The 22,100-nt window shown below is 45.0% G+C and overlaps 1 protein-coding gene across 1 annotated transcript; it reads right to left on the reverse strand.

The window, feature by feature from the left end:
* Positions 1-11,069: 11,069 nt before the first annotated feature.
* Positions 11,070-12,026, reverse strand: LOC140190148 (C3a anaphylatoxin chemotactic receptor-like). The gene has a single exon (XM_072246658.1). The coding sequence runs from the start codon at positions 12,024-12,026 to the stop codon at positions 11,070-11,072; it is 957 nt and encodes a 318-aa protein (XP_072102759.1).
* Positions 12,027-22,100: the final 10,074 nt, after the last annotated feature.

The following is a 22,100-nucleotide window of genomic DNA, read 5'->3' on the forward strand; positions in this document are numbered from 1 at the left end:
ACAGAGTACCTAGAGACATATGACAAGATAGGCAGAACTCAGCATGGATTCCTTAAAGGAAAATCCTGCCTGACAAGCATATGACAGTTTTTTCAAGAAATTACAAGTAGGCTAGACAAGGGAGATGCAATGGATGTTGTATATTTGGATCTTCAGAAGGCCTTTGACATGGTGCCACACATGAGGCTACTTAACAAGATCAGAGCCCATGGAATTACGGGAAAGTTACATAAGTGGATAGAGCGTTGGCTGATTGGCAGGAAACAGAGAGTGGGAATAAAGGGCTCCTATTCTGGTTGGCTGCCGGTTACCAGTAGTGTTCCACAGGGGTCCGTGTTGGGGCCACTTCTTTTCAATTTGTACATCAACGATTTGGATTATGGAATAGATAGATTTGTGGCTAAGTTTGCAACGGTACGAAGGTAGGTGGAGGGGCCGGTGGTGCTGAGGAAACAGAGAGTCTGCAGAGAGACTTGGATAGATTGGAAGAATGGGCAAAGAAGTGGCAAATGAAATACAATGTTGGAAAGTGTGTGGTTATGCACTTTGGCAAAAAAAAAAAATAAACAAGCAGACTATTATTTAAATGGGGAAATGAGTAAAACTTCTGAGATGCAACGGGACTTGGGAGTACTCATACAGAATACCCTTAAGGTTAACCTCCAGGTTGAGTCGGTGGTGAAGAAGGCGAATGCAATGTTGACGTTCATTTCGAGAGGAATAGAGTTTAGGAGCAGGGATGTGATGTTGAGGCTCTATAAGACGCTGGTGAGATTTCACTTGGAGTACTGTGGGCAGTTTTGGTCTCCTTATTTAAGAAAGGACGTGCTGACGTTGGAGAGGGTACAGAGAAGATTCCCCAGAATGATTCAGGGAATGAGAGGGTTAACATATGAGGAACGTTTTTACGTTCTTGGACTGTATTCCTTGGAGTTTAGAAGAATGAGGGGAGACCTCATAGAAACAATTCGAAAGTTGAAAGGCAAGGACAGAGTGGATGTGGCAAAGTTGTTTCCCATGATGTGGGAGTCTAGTACGAGAGGGCATGACTTAAGGATTGAAGGGCGCCCATTCAGAACAGAAATGAGAAGAAAATTTTTTAGCCAGAGGGTGGTGAATCTATGCAATTTGTTGCCAGGGGCAGCAGTGGACGTCAAGTCATTGGGTGAATTTAAGGCAGAGATTTATAGGTATCTGAGCAACCAGGGCATCAAAGGTTATGGTGCGAAGGCGGGGGAGTGGAACTAAATGGGAGAATGGATCCGCTCATGATAAAATGGCTGAGCAGACTCGATGGGCCGAATAGCCGACTTCTGCTCCTTTGTCTTATGATCTTATGGTCTTATACGTAGAATCGGTGGTGAATAAGGCAAATGTAACGGTCGTATTCATTTCAAGAGGTCTGGAATACAGGAGCAGGGATGTGATGCTGAGGTTTTATAAAGCACGGGTGAGGTCTCGCTTTAGTATTCTGAACAGTTTGCGCTCCTCATCTAAGAAAAGAAGTGCTGGGATTGGAGCGGGTTCAGGAGAGGTTCAGTAAGATAATTCCGGTAATGGAAAGGTCATCATAGAAAGAAGCTTTGATAGCTCCGGGTCTGTACTCTCTGGAATTCAGAAGGATGAATGTGATGTAATTAAAACCTTTCGAACATTGAAAGGCCTAGACAGAGTTGATGCGGATTGGATATACCCCATTTCAAATAGAGAAATTGCAGATGGTGGAATTCTGAGAAACACACACAAATTTCTGAAGATTTATGGAGAAATGTACATTCGACCTTTCGGGTTGAGTCCCTTCGGCAGGACCGGGGGGAAAAAGATGAGGAGCAGAACGAAAAGGTGGGGAGAGAGGAGAGTGAAACGCAAGGTAATACGTTAAACCGGGGGCGGGGGGCGAGGGATAAAGTAAAGAGCTGAGAAGTTGATTGGTGAAAGAGATACAGGGCTCCAGAAGGGGAGAGGACAGAAGCCCATGAAAGAAAGATAAGGTGGAAGGAGCAACACAGGGAGGGGATGTGCAGGCAATGTGAGAGAGGAAAAATGGGATGGGGAATGGTGTAAGAGGGAGGCCATGACTGGAATTTTGAGAAATCTATGTACATGTCATCAAGTTGGAGGTACCCAGATGGAATATAAGTTATTGTTCCTCCAACCTGAGTGTAGCCTCATCTCTACAGTGGAGGAGGCCATGGATTGCTGTATCGGAATGGAGACTGGGCCAGCGAAAAGAGAGGGGAGACCTGATGGAGTTTTGTTAGGTTAGGAAAGGCACAGACCAACAGTATATTTTACCGAAGGTTGAAATGTCTAACACCAAAGGCCATGTAGGAGACGGCGTAATTACAAGGGAGATGCGAGGGGCAAGTAGTTTACACAGAGAGTGGTGCATGCTTGGTATACGCTGACTGGGATGATGGTAAAGACAGATAGCTTGGAGACTTTTAAGGGGTGTTTATGTCGGCGAAATGAGCTAATTGGAAGGATATCGACATTGGGTATTCAGAGGGGATTAGATTAATTGGCCATTAATTTACTGATCCGAAAATAGTAGGCCGAATGCCCTGTCCCTGAGCTGTAATGTTCTACGCTCTATGTTCTAAGAGGTTGGAAGAATCGTACAGGAAAGCCTCCAGTGCTGACCATATTTGCAGCCGACTGTCCACTGTGTCTGTGGTCAGGAGATATTGGTCGGCTGAGGCCCACGAGGTATTCTATCAGACATTCATATTTGAATTGGGATTGCTGTTCTAGGTCTCACCCTTTGGCTCATGCTCTGTGAAGGCCAGCTGGAGCGAGGCAAACATGGAGCGCCTGAAGACCTGACGGAAGTCGCTGCCGGCGAGGACGTAGATAAGAGGGTTGAGGGCGCTGTTGAATGAGGCCAGGGCCTCAGTGAGTATGTACCAGTCAAAATGACGCAACATGGAGTCATTTGATATGAGGGCGAAGAGAGTGTTGGGGAGCCAGCAGATCATAAATGCGGTGACCGCGGTCACGATCAGGCGTATGGGCTTCCTGGACTCAACGAACCTGGCCCCTTGCAGCCTCCAGACAACGAAGGCGTAGCAAATGATCATAATTACAAGGGGCCCGGGGGGGCGAAGGTGAAGGCAACCCAAAATAGCACACACTTGAAAAAATACTGAGAGAGGAATACAAGCATAAAGATGACGATGGCTATGACCCAGACCACGAAGCAGGTCACACGAACCCATGCGAGGCTCAGATGTTGCTGGAACCAGGTGGGCCGTGTAATAGCCAGGCAGCGGTAGATGCTGATCAGGCATAACAGATATAGGCTGGAAAAAGCGTTTAGGAACATAGTGGGTATTACAAACATCCAAAAATAATTATGATTGAACAGGTAGATGATGTGTAAGGGGAGACACAGGCAATAAATCAGGTCAGCCACAGCCAGGTTCAGGAAGCACACATTCGGGACTTTACTTTTCATTTTGATGCCTGTCACCCAGATGACTGCGCCGATGCCCGGGACTCCCAGTAGGACGGTAAGGATGAGGATGACCATTGTCATGACGGAAGGTGCTCCCCACTCCAGTTTGAACCTACCGGCTGCGAAACCGTTGCAGGAAAGATTCCCAGTGAGCGACATTGTCTGGTCTGGTGGTTGGAAAAATTGTTGAAGTTAGAGGGTTGAATAATTGAGCGAAGAGGTATTGAGGAGGGAAGGAGAGAACGAAGAAGGAAGGTAGCCACACGGAACAGAAACAGGACACGTAATATGGCAGTGAAGGCGGAGTAAGTCTGCTGCCTCGCAGAGACCACAATCTTCTTTCATTACTTGTCACTGGACCTTGAACGCCCAGAACTGTCAAACCCCGTGTGAGTTTGCTCCGGATACTCCGGTTTCTCCACGTTCCACTGACGTACTAGTTATGAGGTTATTTGATCATTGTAAAATATCCTGTGATAAGGCTACGATTAAATAGATTGGTACTGGGCGGCGCGGGCCAGATGGCAGAAAGGGCTGCTCCACGTGTGTCTCTAAATACAGTATGTGCCTAAGACATTTGCAGAGTACTGTAGAATGGCTTTCCAAAGTGCTCCTAAGCTCCCTTCTAAAAGGACGGCTCTGTATTCTGCGGCTGTGTCGTCTAGTCTTAGCCTACTTCACCATAGGAAACATCTATTCCACATCCACTCTTTCGAGGCCTTTTAACATTGGACAGGATTCTATGAATCCACCCTCACCCCCCTCCGCACCAATTCTTCTGAATTTCAGTGAGTAGAAGTGAGTTCCTCATATGACAAACCTTTCAACCTCAGAAACTCGAGACGCCAGTAGGTTAATTGATCACATGACAGTAATTGGACGGCACGGTCTCGTCCGGTCGGCAGGGCTGATTACCGTACTTGATCTCTAAATCTAGCTAAAAATTAAAATAAACCTTAAAATAGCGTAGCCTTTATATTCGGTTAAGTCTCCGCTCAAGATAAATATTAGCCTTACCCTCAATGTTGCTCCTACAATGGAAAAGCGATTCTGACTGTCTGCACCATCTCTGTAGCTAGTATCTTAATTTCTTTTGTTAGGCCATCCGTAAGCTGCTTTCGGCCGCATGGAAAACAAGCCCAGGCTTTCCAACCTCTGAAGTTCTCCTCACTGAACTGCATATTGACAATCCTACTGCCCTGGCTTCATTGTCTAACAGAATATACTCTCCTGAAAAACCTCCCGAAAGTAGTAAGGCAGGCTTCCTTCCACAACGCCGCCACGCTGATGATCCCTGATCAGCCACCACATTTCCAAATTAATATAAAACCCGTGGAAATGCATCTCACCTTTCCCTGGAATCTCCGGCTCCGTCCCCGTCCTCAGCAGTTTTGGATACTTGTACTCAGACGTTAAGTTCTCCTGAACGCACGAAAGTGATCTTGAACAGGACTTGCACAGAGACGCGCGGTAGGATTCCCTAAGTGCTCGAGGTAGATCGAGTTGTGTCTTCTGCTGAATTTGGATGCGGATTTAGTAAAGGTGGGGCCTTGGTTCCGAATGAGCGAAGAGATGAGTTAGTCCACCTCGGTAGAGACTCTTTGGGGTTGAAGATACAAGAAGCTCAATATAAGGAACTTGAGTTGTTGAAATCATGAGATAATACTTTGCACAGAAAGCACAGAGGAAAAAAAAGATTTCCTTTTATTTTTGAGAAGTAAAGTAGATAAAGCGGTCACGTGGTAAATTTCTGAAATTAACCCCATAAGGTCAGGTGATTTAACTACCTTCAGACCTTTTGATTCCCCAGAACTTTCGCTCAAGGAATAGTGAATTCACACACTTCATGCTGGTATCTTCCACAGTGAACACTGATTGAAAATACCTATTCAGGTGGTCCGCCGTTTGCGTGTCCGCCTTTAGTACCTCTCCAACATCTTTTTACAGCCGTCCAAACTCTCTGGGTTTGAAGTTCCAAGAAGCTCAATATGAAGAATTTCAGGTGTTGACATCATGAGATAATACTTTACTCAGAGAGGAGTGAGGAATAAAACATTCCATTTATTAGAGGCCACGGGATTTCTTTCTGCCGGACATTGCGCGATGGGACAGTGCAGAGTTTCTTTTTGTGATTACTCCATCTGTTCCAGGTGACTGATCCATCCTAGTCCTACGATTTACCACAAAACTTTCTCTCCAGGAATAGTGAATTCACACCCATCATGCTCGTGTCTTCCACAGTGAGCAGAGATGCAAAATACTTATTCAGATCATCTACCAATTCCGTGTCCCCCATTACTAACTCAACAGCACTTATTTACAGCGTCCAATATCCATTCTTGCCTCGCTTTTACACTTTACTTATCTTAGGAAACATTTGGTATCCTCTTTAATGTTATTGGTAGCTTACCTTCGTATTCCATCCTCAATTACTTTTTAGTTTGCCTCTGTTGGTTTTTCAAAGCTACCTAATCCTCTGAATTCCTAGTAAATCTCGCTGTATTTTGGGTTACCGTTTGGCTTTCTGTTGGCGTTAACTTCTTTTCTTGCCCACGATTGTTTCATTGTGCCTTTAGAATACTTCCTTCTGTTGGGATGTTTATATGCTGTGCCTTCCGAGCTGCTTCCGGAAATTCCAGCCATTGCGGTTCTGCCAACGTCCGAAGGGTTCTTTTCCAATCAATTCTGGCCAACGCCTCTCTCAGGACTCCAATTACCTATATTCTGCGGTCACTCTAATTACCTATATTCTGCAGTCATACCTGATACATATGTCTTCAGAGCAATTTCTTCAGGATAAATTCAATCAAAATATGATCACTGTTCCCTTAGTGTTCTTTTACTTTAAGCTTTTCCCTCAGTTCATCAGCGACTAAGACAGGGACTTCTTACACTTGCAGTTTTTTTTATAGCTCTATCCATATAACCATATAGCAATTACAGCACGGAAACAGGCCATCTAGGCCCTTCTAGTCCGTGCCGAACTCTTACTCTCACCTTGCTCCACCGACCTGCACTCAGCCATAACCCCCGATTCCTTTCCTGTCCATATATCTATCCAATTTAACTTTACACGACAACATCGAACTTGCCTCAAACACTTCTGCTGGATGCTCGTTCCACACAGCTACCACTCTCTGAGTAAAGAAGTTCCCCTCATATTACCCCTAAACTTTTCCCCTTTAACTCTCAACTCATATCCTGTTGTTTGAATCTCCCCCAGTCTCAATGAAAAAAGACTATCCACGTCAACTCTGTGTATCCCCTTCATAATTTAAATACCTCTATCAAGTCCCTTCGCAACATTCTACGCTCCAAAGAATAAAGACCTAACTTCTTAAACCTTTATCTGTAACTTAGGAAATGAAACCGAGGTAACGTTTTAATAAATCTCCTTTGTACTCTCCCAATTTTATTGACATCTTTCCGATAATTCGGTGACCTGAACTGTACACAATACTCCAAATCTGGCCGCACCAATGCCTTATACAATTTCAACATTACATCCCAACTACTATACTCAATGCTCTGATTAAAAAAGGCCAGTATACCAAAAGCTTTCTTCACCACCCTATCACATGAGATTCCACCTTCAGGGAACTATGCACCATTATTCCTAGATCCCTTTGTTATACTGCATGCTTCAATGCCCTACCATTTACCATGTATGCCCTATTTTGATTAGTCCCACCAAAATGTTGCACCTCACATTTTTCAGCATTAAACTCCATCTGCCATCTTTCAGCAACTGCTGAATCCATTTTACTACATCGAAATTAATGCCTAACGATTGAACCTTCCTCACTAACCTTCCATGCGGAACTTTGTCTAAGGCCTTACTGAAATCCATATAGACAACATCCACCGCTTTACCCTCGTCAACTTTCCTAGTAACCTAATCAAACATTCACTAAGATTTGTCAAACATGACCTTCTACGTTCAAATCCAGAATGATTGTGTCTAATCAGCCCTGTCTATCCAGATAATTGTATATAGCTTCTCTAAGAATACTTTCTCTAAGAATATTTACCCACCACTGACGTAAAACTCACAGGCCGATAATTGCTAGATATACTCTTAGAACCCTTTTTAAACAATCGAACAACATGAGCAATACGCCAATCCTCTGGCACCATCCATCCCCGTTTCTAATGATATTCGAAATATTTCTGTCAGAGCCCCTGCTATTTCCACACTAACTTCCCTCAAGGTCCTAGTGAATATCTTGTCCGGACCCAGAGACTTATCCACTTTTATATTCCTTAACAGCGCTAGTACTTCCTCTTCTTTAATCGTCGTACTTTCCATAACTACCCTTCTTGTTTCATTTACCTTACACAATTCAAAATCCTTCTCCTTAGTGAATATCGAAGAAAAGAAATTGTTCAAAATCTCCCCCATTTCTTTTGGCTCCGCATATAGCCGTCCACTCTGATTCTCTAAGGGACCAATTTTATCCCTCCCTATCCTTTTGCTATTAGTTAACTTTAGAAAACCTTTGGATTTATTTTCACCTACTTGCCAAAGCAGCCTCCTATCTTATTTTAGCATTTCTACTTTCTTTCTTAAGATTCTTTTTTACATTCTTTATATTCGTCGAGCACCTCATTAACTCCAAGCTGCATATATTTATTGTAGATCTCTCTCTTTTTCCGAACAAAGTTTCCAATATCCCTTGAAAATCATGGCTCTCTCAAACTTTTAAACTTTCCTTTCAACCTAACAGGAAGATCCTACCCACAACGATTCCTTTCCAATGTTTTTATTATTAATTACATATAAGAATACAGAGTACAGGAAAAAATATATCGCATATAAAGACTCTTTACACTAAATTCATACAAATTAATTAATTCGTAAGATGAAATATCGTAATTTAATTATATAAAAAAATCTAACCCACTACCAAGACCGACGATGATTAGTAAAGAAAAAAATGGAAAAAAAGTATCAGTCATCATCTGTACTTTAACAGCAAATCAAATGTTTTGAAAATAATTCAAAAAAGTTACCTACAATGTTTGAAAGTCTTTGCTGGATTCAGAGATTAAACATCGAATGTCCTATAAATTTAAACATGACATGACATCACGAGACGATTGAGCGTGAATAGGTGGGGCCGCAGCTTTCCATCTGAGCAAGAGGGTCTTTCTGGGCCATAAGATAAATAAAAGCTAAATATGCAAATCAGATGACTCCAAAATGATATCGTTTCCTCCAACAATACCAAATAAAGGTGTCAATGGATTAGGTTTAAAGTTTACTTTGAAAAGTATCAAGAAGGTTTGAAGTACTTCTTTCCAATATTTTTCAAGACTCGGACATGTCCAAAACATATGAATGAGTGAAGCTTCTCCATTATTACATTGCTCACAAAATGGAGATATACCTAAATAAAAGCGAGGCAATTTATCCTTGGTCATATGGGCCCTATGTACCACTTTAAATTGTAGGAGAGAGTGGTGGGCACATAACGATGAAGTGTTAACCAATTTATAAATTTGATTCCAAGTTTACTCAGAAATTGAAGTCTGTAAATCTTGTTCCCAAAGTTTTTTGAATTGTATCTGAAGGAACACTTCTCATTCTCTACAGCATATTTTAGATAGTTGATATAGATCTATTATAAAAAGTTTTCAAATAAAAAATACATCTAGTAGATTCTTCTCAGGGCTTTTAGGAAATGTTCTTATTTGAGACCGTAAAGAATCTCTTATTTGTAGGTATCGAAGAAAAAAATGAGTTTTGGGTAAACTGTATTTCGTTGAGAGTTGTTCAAACGAAAAGATACTTCCCTCTACAAACAAGTCCTGAAAGCGTTTAATACCTAATACATCCTATTCTTTAAAAAAACATATCAATCATAGAGGGTTTAAAAATAATTAGAAAAATGATACTCGATAGAAAAATCTCAGTAAGCCAAAGTACTTTCGGAATTGTTTCCAAATTCTCATAGTGAATGCACAACGATTCAACAACATTCTTTCCATTGTCACCTCTTACTGATGGTTTCAATTCATTTTTTTCAGCATCACACTCACGCCACCCCCTCTGCCGTCCTGCCTGTCCTTGCGGTACATTGTATATCCTTGGACATTAAGCTCCTAGCTACTGTATAATCCTCTTTCAGCCACGAAAGGATATTGGACCATCTCGCGTTCAGGTGTAACCAGTCCCTTTTGTACACGTCATACCTTCACCAGAAGAGATCCCAATGACCGATGAATCTACGTTCCTGCGTACCCCATACACTAGTTCATCAGTTACGTCATCATCTGCCAATTCTTCCTATTCTTACAATGACTGGCGCATGACACAGTTAGCAATTCAGTGATTAGCACCCTGAAAGTCTTGTTTCTTAGTTTCTACCGAATTCCGTAAAATGTCTCTTCAGGACCTCGTCACTTTGTCTCCCTATTTTATTCGTGCCAATAGGAAGTAATACTTATGGCTGTCCCCTGTCGTCTTTGGGCAATGTCCTTGGATCGGTTCAGAGACATCCTTTATCCTGGCAGCACGGAAGCAACATACCATTCGCGTATCGTGGATCATGAACTGAGTGAAGTTAACATTACTGAGGAAAAGATCCTTGGCAAACTGATAGGCCTGAACGTGGATGAGTCACATAGACCAGATGATGTACACCCCAGTGCTCAGAAAGAGGTGGCTGAAGAGATTGTAAAGGCATTCGTAATGATCTTTCAAGGATCACTGGTTTTTGGAACAGGTCCGAAGACTGTAAAATAACAAACGTCATTCCACTCTTCAAAAATGGAGAGAGGAAGAAGAAAAGATACTGTTGGCCAGTTTGTCTGACCGCAGTGGTTGGGAAGATATTGGAGTCGATAGTTAAGGATTTGGTTTCGTGAACTTGGAGGCTGAAGACTAAAATGAAATACTTACAAAATAACGGTAAAAATATGAACCAGGGCATTACACTCTCCTATACCAAAATAATCATGTCCTCATGACCTCATGATAAATATAAGCCTTCTTCTCAATTTTGCTCCCACAATGGGAAAGCGATTCTGACTGTCTACACTATCTCTGTATCTGTTGTCTGCATTTACCAGGATGCTGCCTGGATTAGAGAGCATTCTCTACTACGAGAGGTTGAAAACACTTGGGTTATTTTCACTGGGGTAGCGGGGTGAGGTTTAGAAGATTATGAAAGGCGTAGATATTCAGTGTGTTTCCCAGGGTTGAAATGTCTAACACCAAAAGACGTGCACTTAAAGTCAGAGGGCGTCATTCCGAAGGAGATGCGAGGGACAGGTTGTTTACACAGACAGTGCTGTGCACCTGTTATGCGCTGCCTGAAATGGTGGTGAGAGTAGATACGTTAGAGACCTTTAGGAGATGCTTAGATAGGTAAAATGAGCATTAAGGAAGGATATCGCTATTGTGTAGGCGGAGGGGATTAGGTTAATTAGCCATTTAGGGATTAATTAAATTGATACGGTACATTGTAGGCTGAATGGTCTATGTTCTATGTTCTGAGAGCTTAAAATAGTGTAGGAAAGCCTTCACTGCTGACTACAATTGCATCCGACTGTCACTGTTTCTGTAGTGAGGGGATATCGATCGGATGTCTAGCCACGAGGAACTCCCTCAGAAATTTGCATTTGTGTTGAGTTTGCGGGTCTGGGTCAGAGTCTCCAATTCTAGCCTCTGCTCGGCTAAGGCCAGACGGAGCGAGGCGAGAAGGGAGCGCCTGAAGACCTGGCGGAATTCGCGGCCAGCGAAGACATAGAGAAGGGGGTTGAGGGCGCTGTTGAAGGAGGCCAGGGCTGCAGTGAATAACGACCAGTCCCCGGGAATCGGTGTGGAGAAGGTTGATACGAGGTCGCAGACAACTTTGGGGATCCAACAGATCATAAAGGTGACGACAACGGTGATTATGAGGTGTACAGGTTTCTTAGATTTGACGAACCTGTTCCCTCTCAGCCTCCAGCCAACCAGGGAGTAGCAGGAGATCATAATTACAAAGGGGAGGCAGAAGATGAAAACAAACCAAAATCGATTCAACACGGCCATTTCCTTTTCCAAATCCCGAAGCAGGAGGAAGGGCAGGCACATGACGAAGGCTAGGATCCAGACTCCGAAGCAGGCTGCACGAACCCATGTGAGGATCAGATGTTGCTGCAACCAAGTGGGCCGAGTAATAGCCAGGCAGCGGCAGATGCTGATCAGAGATAACAGATATATGCTGGCGGCGGCGTTGAGGAATATCAAGGTTCGAAGAAACTTCCAGGAGAAGTAGGCTTCGTGCCCAGAGTAGCTCAGGGAGGTGTTGGACATGCGGAAGGGAAGGGTCAGGCAATAGATTAGGTCAGCCAGAGCCAGGTTCAGGAAACACACCGTGTGGATCTTACTCTTCATCTTGAAGCCGGTCACCCAGATGACTGCGCCGTTGCCCGGGACGCCCAGTAGGAAGGTGAGGGTGAAGATGACCATTGATATGACGAAAGGTGTTCCCCACTCCATTCTGTTTCCATCGGCCGTGGAATTGTGGGAGGAGATATTCCCAGCGAGTGTCGAACTGGATACTCCTTCGGAGAACGACATTGTCGGATCTGGTGGGGGAGATATTGTGGAAGTGAGAGCGGTGCAGAATGGAGAGGCGGCGAATTCAGGAGGAGAGGCGAGAGCGAAGAGGGAAAGAGAGGAAGGCGAGTAGAGATGCGGTGTAATACGGAGCAGAAACCTGACACACCACAACGGCTGTCAAGGCGGCGGATGTCTGCTTCAGTGCAGTGACCACAGTCGTCTTGCATTCCAAGCCACTGGACCCTAACCGCACCGTCACCCCGGCATGTCCTCGACCTGTCAACGACCATGTGATGTCTGCCCGTATATTAGCTTCCCCACATTAGACAAAGTCACGCACAGCCGATCTCCATTAAGGGAATGTACCCAAACACTGCCGTTATGTGGATCCTCGATCGGCCTCTACAACCAGTCGAGGACCCACGGATGACAATCCCTTAGAAAAACATCATACTGGACTCGAGCGATCAAGTGACTACCACCACTAATACTCACTCCCGTGACCATGGGGGATTACCGTGGGTACTCTGCTTTCCTCCCACATTCCAAAAACGTTCTGGTACTTATGTTAATTGACCTTTGTGAACTTTCCTGTGGTTAACCAGGTAGGTTGTTGGGCAGTGCGGCTCGTTGGGCCGGTTACTATTACTAAAAAGTTCTTTATTAATTTGATGCATTGCACTGTCAGCAAAAGAGAAACAAATTTCATGACATATGTGAGTGACCATAAACCTGATTCTGATATGGGTCTTTGTTGTGGACTGAGAGTGGTAAGGGGGCTGGGAGAAGGGAATCATGATTGGAGAAAGGGAAAGGGAGATGGGAGGAAGCGGGAAGCACCAGAGGGTCATTCTGTAATAATCACTAAACGAATTGTTTAGAATCAAATGACCTTCCCTGGTGTCCCAGGTCCGCGCGTGTCTGCATCCGAGCCAGCAACCGCCTCCAGCACCGTCCCCTGGCACTCCTTCTCTGGTACCTGTCCCTCATCCCTCCCGAGCCGCTTCACCTTCGCCATTCCCATCATCCTTTGCTTCCGCCCGACGCTCTCCGGTCTCCGTTGACAAATACAATACTGTGCAAAAGTCGAAGTCACCCTCACTACGGAAATGTGGCCAGGACGCTTTGCAGAGCCCTGCAAGAACACAGAAGCACCCAGCACAGGAATAGTCCACAATATTGTACGGAGCCAATTAAATTAGTATTCAGACGGCCAACGTAACTAATCGCGACTGCTGACAAAATGTCCATTTCCCTCACATTCATGTTCCCATCCAAGCGGCTCTGAACAGTCTCAATGTATCTGCCTCCACCATCACTCTTTCAGCGTATTCCAGGCCCCCACTGCTCTCTGTGAAAACGTAACTTACCCTTCACATCTCCTTTGACCTTATTCCCTCTCACCCTAAAGGCACGCCCTCTGGTACTGGCCATTTCAACACTGGCGAAACAGATACCGTCTGTCTACTTCATCTCTGCCGCGCATCACCTTATAAGCTACTTCTACCACTACCACCATTACGACCATCACTAGCACTACTAATATTACTAGTATTACTATTGCTACAAGTACACTACAGAAACAGGTCCTTGGTCTAGAAGGCCATGCCTACCATTTCCCCATTTACACCAATCCATCTTGCAACCCTTTGGAACCGTGACCGCGTATGTCTCATCTGTTGACGTGCCTGCCTAAGTATCTCTTAAACGTACTGATTGCATATGATGTCTGTCACCTCCTCCGGCAGCCACGTTCAATGTGTCAATTTATCTTGGACGGCATGGTAGCGCTGTGATTCGCACAACTCTGCTGCAGCGCCAACGAACCGGGTTGAACTCCCGCCGCTCTCTGGAGACAGTTTAGAATCTGTCCCCGGTATCGCGAGTTTCTCTGGGTGCTCCAGTTTCCTCATATATAAGATGATAAGTCCATCGGATATAGGAGCAGAATTAGACCAATTGGCCCACCGAGTCTGCTCCGCCATACTCCTTTTCAGCCTCAACCTCTTGCCTTCCCCCTGTTTCCGAGCATGCCCTGACCAATCAAGAATCTATCACCTCTGTCTTAAAAATACAGAAACATGCACCTCCCCGTGGCAATGAATTTCACAGATTCACCACTCTCTGGCTTCAGAAATTAATCAGAATCTCCTTTCTAAAAGGACGGTCCTCCCTTCTGAGACTGTGTCGTCTGCTCTTAGCCTCCGACAACATAGGAAACATCTACTCCACATCGACTGTGTCGAGGCCTTTCAACATTCCACAGGTTTCAACGAAGTCACCTCTCATTCTTCTGAATTCCAGTGAGTAGAAGCCCTGGACCAAAACACCTTCCTCACATGATAAGCCTTTTAAGCCCAGAAGGCTGGAGACTCTAATAGGTTAATTGATCACATGGCTGAAATTGGGCGGGGCGGTCTCGTAGGGCCGGAAGGGCTTGTTACCGTGCTGTATCTCGAAATCGAATTGAGAATTAAAACAAACTTTAAAAAAAAACTATCCCTTATATTCGACTTAAATCTCCTTTCCTCAAGACAAATATAAGCCTTCCTCTCAATTTTGTTCCAACCACGGGAAAGCGATTCTGTCTACACTGTGTCTGTATCTGTTATCTGAATTTATTTTGTCAGGTCATCCGTCAGCGTTCTTCGACCGCATGGAAAACAAGCCCAGACTCTGTAATCTCTGCAGTTCCCCTCATTGAACTGCATGTTGACAATCCTACTGTCCTGCCTTCACTGGCTAACTGAGTTACCTCCTGAAAAACCTCCTGAAACTAGGAAGATCAGACGCTACATTTCCAAATTAATGTAAATCCCGTGGAAATTCATCTCACCTTTGCCTGAAATCTTCGGCTCCGTCCCGGTCTCCGCAGGTTTGGATACTTGCACTCAGACGTTAAATTGCCTTGGGCGCACGGGAGTAACCTTGCACAGGACCTGAACAGTGACGGACAGTGGAATTCCTCGGGTGCTCGAGGTATATTGAGGAGTAGTTTCTTGTGTGGAAGTTGGATGCTGATTTAGCAAAGGTGCGGTCTTAATTCCGAATGAGCCGAAGAGAGGAGTTACTCCACCTCGGTAGAGACACTCTTGGTTTGTAGTTCCAGGAAGCTCAATATGAGGAAGTTCACGTGTTGACGTCATGAAATAATGCTTTGCTTAAAGAGCAGTGAATAACAAAACATTTCCGTTTATTTTTGAGAAGGTAAGTTATAAAGAGGCCACGTGGTTAATTTTTGAAATTAACCCCATTTGCTATAGAGCATGCGCGGTTGAATTATTCCTCATTTAATACATTTCCCAAGATCCTTCACAACGGAGTGCACACCCTGTAAGCAACAGCATTGTAGACTACATTCAGCAGGATCAACCACTCTCAAATCGTTTACTCTCGCTTCTTTTAGTTAGTCCTGACGAAGGGCCTCGGACCGAAACGTTGATTATACTTCTTCCTCTAGATGCTGCCTGGCCTGCTGCGTTCCACCGGCATTTTGTGTGTGTTCGTCAAACGAAAGCGCATTTTCTCTTCCGGAAAGTAGCCGCCGTGTTGGTGTGCCTTCTTCTGGCCAGTATCTTTACAAGATGGTTTAACCCAGCCATTATCAATGTCCTCTGAGATTGTCTGTCTGACGTCACAGGTCGCTTAGTCAAGATCTGTGATATACACCCGCTACACATACCACCTGCTCTCACGGCTCCATGTGACACTGATCGGGAGATCACAGCAGGTGTTACACCGTGCCTGAAGGTGACCTGCAGGCTACCGTAGGGAAGGAGCGTCTATTTTGATAGATATGTATCTCCACCCCGCTACCCTGGAGGTTGCTCAGCTCTCGATTAAGAAAACGTGTCGTAGTATATGGACAGAAGACCAGAGAGTGTTGCTGAGGTGGATGATAAATCAGACTCGATGGGCTGAATGGCCGTATTCTGCTTCTATGTCTAATAGTCCTATGGTGTTTAAAATTGAATGGAATGAAGAGATATGCACCAAGTTTAAAGAGATTAATGTAGTTTGGAGTCGGGTTTATCACAGAAATGGTGTGCTGTTTCCCGTGTTTCATTGTTCAAGATTTTGTGTTCTGAACGCACTGCGCGATAGCCTCTGCTCTAGGTCCCTGATGCAAAGGGGGAAGATACTCTCGTTGAAAAAGATCCATATCCGTCCCCACCACAGTCGCACGGCCGAAGGCCCTCGAGGGGAATCCCTGAGATGTTGTCTCCAGTGTGACCATGCTTTGGAATTACGTTCCCCAATTTTTAACTACGACGCCATGAGCCTTCGCATGCGCATTTCATAGTTTAATTTAATTGTTAATCAAGCATACATGATTATAGCAAAACGGAACAGTGTTACTTCGAAGTCAAGGAAAAAAATACCAACAGCAACAAATAACAAAGCAATATAAACGTTAGCAAGTGCATATAAGGCATCGGTAAATACACTCAGACAAAAAAATATAGTCTGAGACCCTGAGTCCATGAATGCTGCAGAAATCCGAACAAGTATGTGAACAAGAGTTTCATCACCAGTACATGTAGACTATCAGTGATTTCTTCCTCACTGGAACTCACCGTGTCTGACGCTGGTAGTGGGTGATGGGACGGCGTAAAGGGAGCTTCACTTTGTGTCTGATCCATGGAGTGTGCGATTGGACGGTGTGGAGGGAACTTCACGCTCTGCCTGGACCCGGGAGAGTGTGATGGGGCAGTGTAGAGGATGCTGCACTCTGTGTCTGACTCTGGAATGTGTGATGGAACGATTAGGAGAGCCCTTCATTCTGCGTCTGACCCCGGAAGTATAGGATGGGAGAATGTTGAACGGGCTTCACTCTGTGTCTGATCTTGGGAGTCGCTGTTGCAGTGCCCATCACCGGGCCGTCTCTCCGTGCCCTTTAGTACCTTAGTCGACTCCTCACATTCACTGATCCAATAGATATGGCCTTGCCCCCTCTCCGAGCCATTTCTCTTTACCACACCTGCGGCCAAGAAGATCGTTGTTGGGTTTGGGAGCTTGCTTGCCTCAATGGCCCAGCGAGCTTTGACGGCTGGAGTCAGAGCTTTCTGCTTTGGCTCTCGTTAGGGTCACCCATGCCAAACAAGTCAAAGGATAGACCCCAAACTAAGAGTGATCGACTCGTCTTCCAGGCTTGGGGTACAGCTCAGGACTAATAACCTTGACTCTTGTGACAGGAAGACCCTCACCTGCCACTGCTGACGGTAGATACCAATCTCCAACACTGACGGACAGTGTATGTCCGCACAATTCAGATTGTTTTCTCGCCCGGACAAATCCGGTAACACCCCCACTCAACCCTGCTGCTTTTCCCCCGGGGGGCGGGGGACCACCTAAGATCCATCCGCTATCCCAACTGCATAAGACCTTAAGGCATGAAATTGAGGCCAGCCGGCCGATCAAGTCTGCTCTGCCATTCGATCACGGGCAAGTTAAATCAAATCCATCACCGTCAAGGGCTTTGAACCCTGCATCCTCGGCCCCAGCAGTCCCTTTCAACAGACTGTGGCGATTCAAGGGCGCAGTTCACCCCCATCTTTCTGGAGGGTTGTTGGGAATGGGGAATATATACCGGCCTTATTGGATCTCATAGATAAATGAAAGTAACTTTTGAAGTTATACTGGGCATTTCTAGTCTAGCGTGCAGAAATCATTGAGACCTTAAAATATTGTGAAACTGGAACTTCCAGGAGGATGCAGGACTCCCAAAGAGCTCATGAGCTATAGAGCATGCGCAGTTGAAGTATTCCGAATCTGCTATATTCCTCAGGATGCTGCGCAACGCAGCGCATGCCCTGTAAGCAATAACATCTAGAGTACATTCCCCAGAAGCCGACACCCACCGCGCATTTTCAGTTCAGGAAAGTCGCTGCGGCCCCGCGGTGTTCGTGTCTGTCGGCTGTTTTCCGAGCGGGTGAATCGGCATTTACTCCATCCGACCGCGATGTGTATCCACCAAAGGATACAAGTGGAAGCCGGTTGTCTATATTGGCAATGGACTTCTATCTCGTCGGCATGTTTTGGTCATACGTGCGGGCGCGACCACTGAGTAGGAGCGGAGGGGGAGGGAGAGCGCGGTCACGGGAGTTACCAATGAGCGGAGTGGTGCTGTTGGGACCTGTCACTGAGGAGAGAAGGACAGACTGCAGGAAGAAGCCAAGTACTTTAAAAAGTTGCGGCGGGTGGGTGGGTGGTACTTCAGATGTTCGTGGCCCCGCCTTCTTCCCCAGTTCTTAACCCCAGGGCGAACAGCAGGGTCGCCGCCTGGGTGAAATTGTGAGTTGTTGACATAGTGGTGGGTATTGACTGAGTATAATTTAAGCATATCACTTTCATCTCTCTTATTATCGCTGCATGTGTGATTAAACGATGATATTTGTTTATTACGGATAGCCATTAAATACAGAAAGACCGTAGATGTTGATGAAAGAAAACACATCGACTCCCCCAGTCTATTCGTCACGAAAAAAATAGAAACATAACTCGCAGACCCCAATATTCCCCCTCGCGGGCATTTAAAAAAATCGGCCACAATAACAATCAAGGACTCCGTACACATTAGGTTTTCGACCCCTTACTTTCTGAAAGGAACAGGGACAGTGACACCAAATTCCCCAACACCGCCTTCTACATGCAACAATTAACAGCTCAGCCCCCCGGCAATCGGCCACAAGAAAGAAACACCGAAAACCTGAAGGAAACCAATACAAAATACACTCCAATAATCACATTAATCTCAGAAGATGGAAAACGTCTTTTCATCTGCGTAAGAGGAGAGCAGCCGCATGTATACAGTACATCCGTCGGGAGTGACCGCCTACTCGGTCCTAATGCCGCTGACTGTGCGGGGTCCAGGAGCGTCTTGAGCTCTGAGAGTATTGGAGCACCCGAATTTGTTAACTTTAACGAGACATGTCAATGAATGACATTTCTTAGTGCTTTTTTTTTTCTCGATTGTCTCGCTCTTTGGGATGCGGTCGTGCTGCTTTCTGTTTAGACTTGTTCAGTTTATTTTGATAGGCTCGGAGATTCCATGTTACTTTTTTATGTTACCAGTCTCCCAATTAGAGCTGATCGCGGGATCCCAGTTTTGGGAATACTACGTCTCACGGTGGCAATCCACCAAGCGACGAATGTTCTGCTGGAATTTTATAAACAAACTCTGGTCACCATCTCTGCATTGGGAGTCTGTATCTCCTCCACACTTGTGTTGTAACATTGCCAGTAGACATGATGACTGCTAGAGTGATTGGTGACTGTCGCAGAAAAAGAGTACACGGACCCGAAGGGAGCCCCTTCGGAAAATCTTTATTGATACATGATATCATGGAAAGCCCAAGTTCCTAAGATCAGGGTCTTGGGACTCTGTCAAACAAGAAAACTCAGTCATACTTATGCATGAATGGTACGTGACAAGAGATACAAGTGGATTTTTACAGAAGTAAATGTCACGTGCTTCAGGACAATTTATGACCAGATAGTTCCTTATTTGAACCTTTGTCTAGCATTTAAATATACAGAAAACAATGTCTAACATTTTAGAGGGCAATGTATAATTAGTCCACTGCATCCTGCATGACGACTTCAAGGCAAATCTTCGCAATCGGTTTCTTAGTACTTTACTGGAACTCCAGCAACGCTACCGAATAGCGAAGAAGCAAAAAAAAAAAAAAAAAAAAAAAACTCCTTCAGCAGCTACACATTTTACATAAGTGTTGGTTCTCAAATATATATCAGGCAAGCTGGCTCAAACGCAGACGGATAAAAATTCTCAGAACAAAGAACTACAGATAGAGATTTTTTTTGTATCTCTGCTACAGGCACATTTCAGTCACACAGAGTACATTAATTACAGATAAATGATTATAGACATCGATTTCACATTTAAAAACAATTCATTATTCCCTCAATGCCCATTACAATGTAAAGCCTTGATATTTTTCTTCCATAGTTCCCTGTTTGTTAATCTTCGAGATTAACACTCCTTACTGTGGTATTTCCTCCTCCTCCTCATAAGGAAGTTCATATGCATCGAGGAAGGGTATTTTCTTCCCTGGGTACACCTCTTCACCTCACCAGTGCTCCTTGCTGGTTGTGTCTTCCATCATTTCGGGTACCACAGGGACACCTTCAGGGCCAGACGAGGCTCTTTTCATTAATTGATAAAAGCGCAATCACAAGGCTCCACATACACAACGTCCTAAAACACATATTGCCACTATAATTATTCCATGCGTTATCCATCTTCTCCGGCCAAAAAACCATCCCCATATTCCTTCTCACCAAGATCCTCCACTATCAAAGTTTCCGAGCTGTCTCCCACCTTCTTAAATTAATTAACCTTCTCCATAATATGCCGACCTAAGTCAGTTATATTCTCCGAAGCATCGGGAGTATAAGTACAACACTCTTCCCCTATTATAGTACAGGTTCCCCCTTTATCAGCTAATATAAAATCAAGGGCCATCCGATTTTGCAAAACTGCCTGTCGCATGGCAACCATTTCAGTTACCTGTAGCTGAGTATTATTCAGTGCTCCCGCTGTATTATTGGACAATTATTCTACAGCAGCTGCTAAATTAATGACTTCCCTGGAATTTCTAGTTACCCCATACCAGGGGAAGACATTCACTCAGTATCTCTCAGATTCCGTTATCCCCCTTAGTTGCCTTTTCAAATAGGGGCGTTTCTGAGGATCATCCATAAACCTGAAATGGGGCCCCAGATATGCTAGATAACAACACCCACTCCATTCTTCATCTTTCGGCATGTTGGAACGACAAAGGGTAACCACCCCACCAGTTACAGTATAATTTCCCCCTGGCAGTCAAAGATAAACCCTACTACCACAAACTTCGTAAGTGCCATTAACGGGACGGGGTAGAGTGTCATCAGACGCAGTCTTATTTTTTGAGCAGGAGAAATCCCCTACTTAGTAAGCGCAGCTCGAATTGTTATTGCAGTAACAGAAGTTTTTTTACCGGTCCGCTGCGGTGGAATTACACTAACTCCTGACCATAGTTTGGACGGGTCCCGGGGACGATGCTGATAGTACCATCCTTCAAAGCCACAAGGCCATCCTGGCCCGTTCTCAGCCCCATTGACACTGCAACCGTTCCTGCCCCCACTAAACAAAACCACTGATGTCACTTCACTTAGCTTAAGAGGGACCACCGACATAGGGATCATGGTTTTTCCTGCTGGAGAATTTCGGCACATACGCAGCATGCTCCCTGTTTTACCTGTTTAGCATACGTGTGGCAGAGAAACAATAAGGTGTTAGTGTTGCTCCCTTTCACCACCTGAATCAACCTTCGTATGAACACCACTCCAATCAACCACTACATCCTCAGTCCCGCTGGACTCTTCATGTTGTTAGCTGGCCGTCGACCCGAATGCCCCGTCCTATTCTGCATTCGGTGGGTGATTTTTTTTTTTTTTTGCATCCGGCGGCCTGAATCTAGTCTTCCTTTCCGTCGATTTTCAAAGCCGTCCGGGCTGTTATTAACACAGTGTAGGGCCCCTTCCACCTGGGAGAGAGGGAGTCTTTTTTTTTAATTTTTAACGTCCATTTGGTTTCCTGGTTGGAAAGCATGTACAGGGGCATCTTCCACGGGGGCCTATGCCTGCCTGATCCTCTCATGCCGTTCGGCTGCTGTTTTACATATGGCCTGTGCACAGGCTAGGTTTTGCTCATCATTCCATATTAGCGCCAATTTTCCGGCACACACTGGATGTCTGGCCCTGTGGTCATTCGGCGACCCTTCAGGGCTTCATGACGTGTCACTCTTGTAGCTCTATTCTTCCTATTTCGCAGAGCGTGCAACACTATGGGGAGAGCTTCTGGCCGTGACAAGTTATTGTCCTGACATACTTTGGATAGGGCATTCTTCAATTCCCCATTCACCCTTTCCACAATCCCCGAAGACTGTGGCTGGAAAGGAATACGCAACATCCATTGAAACCCCATGGCCTGCACTAAATCCTTCTCAATCCTGCCCGTAAAGTGAGCACCTCTGTCACTGTTTAACCCCATGGGTAGTCCATATCTCGGTATTATTTCCTTCCACAACA

The sequence above is a fragment of the Mobula birostris genome, chromosome 29, assembly GCF_030028105.1.
Source record: "Mobula birostris isolate sMobBir1 chromosome 29, sMobBir1.hap1, whole genome shotgun sequence".
In the NCBI taxonomy this organism is placed as follows: Eukaryota; Metazoa; Chordata; class Chondrichthyes; order Myliobatiformes; family Myliobatidae; genus Mobula; species Mobula birostris.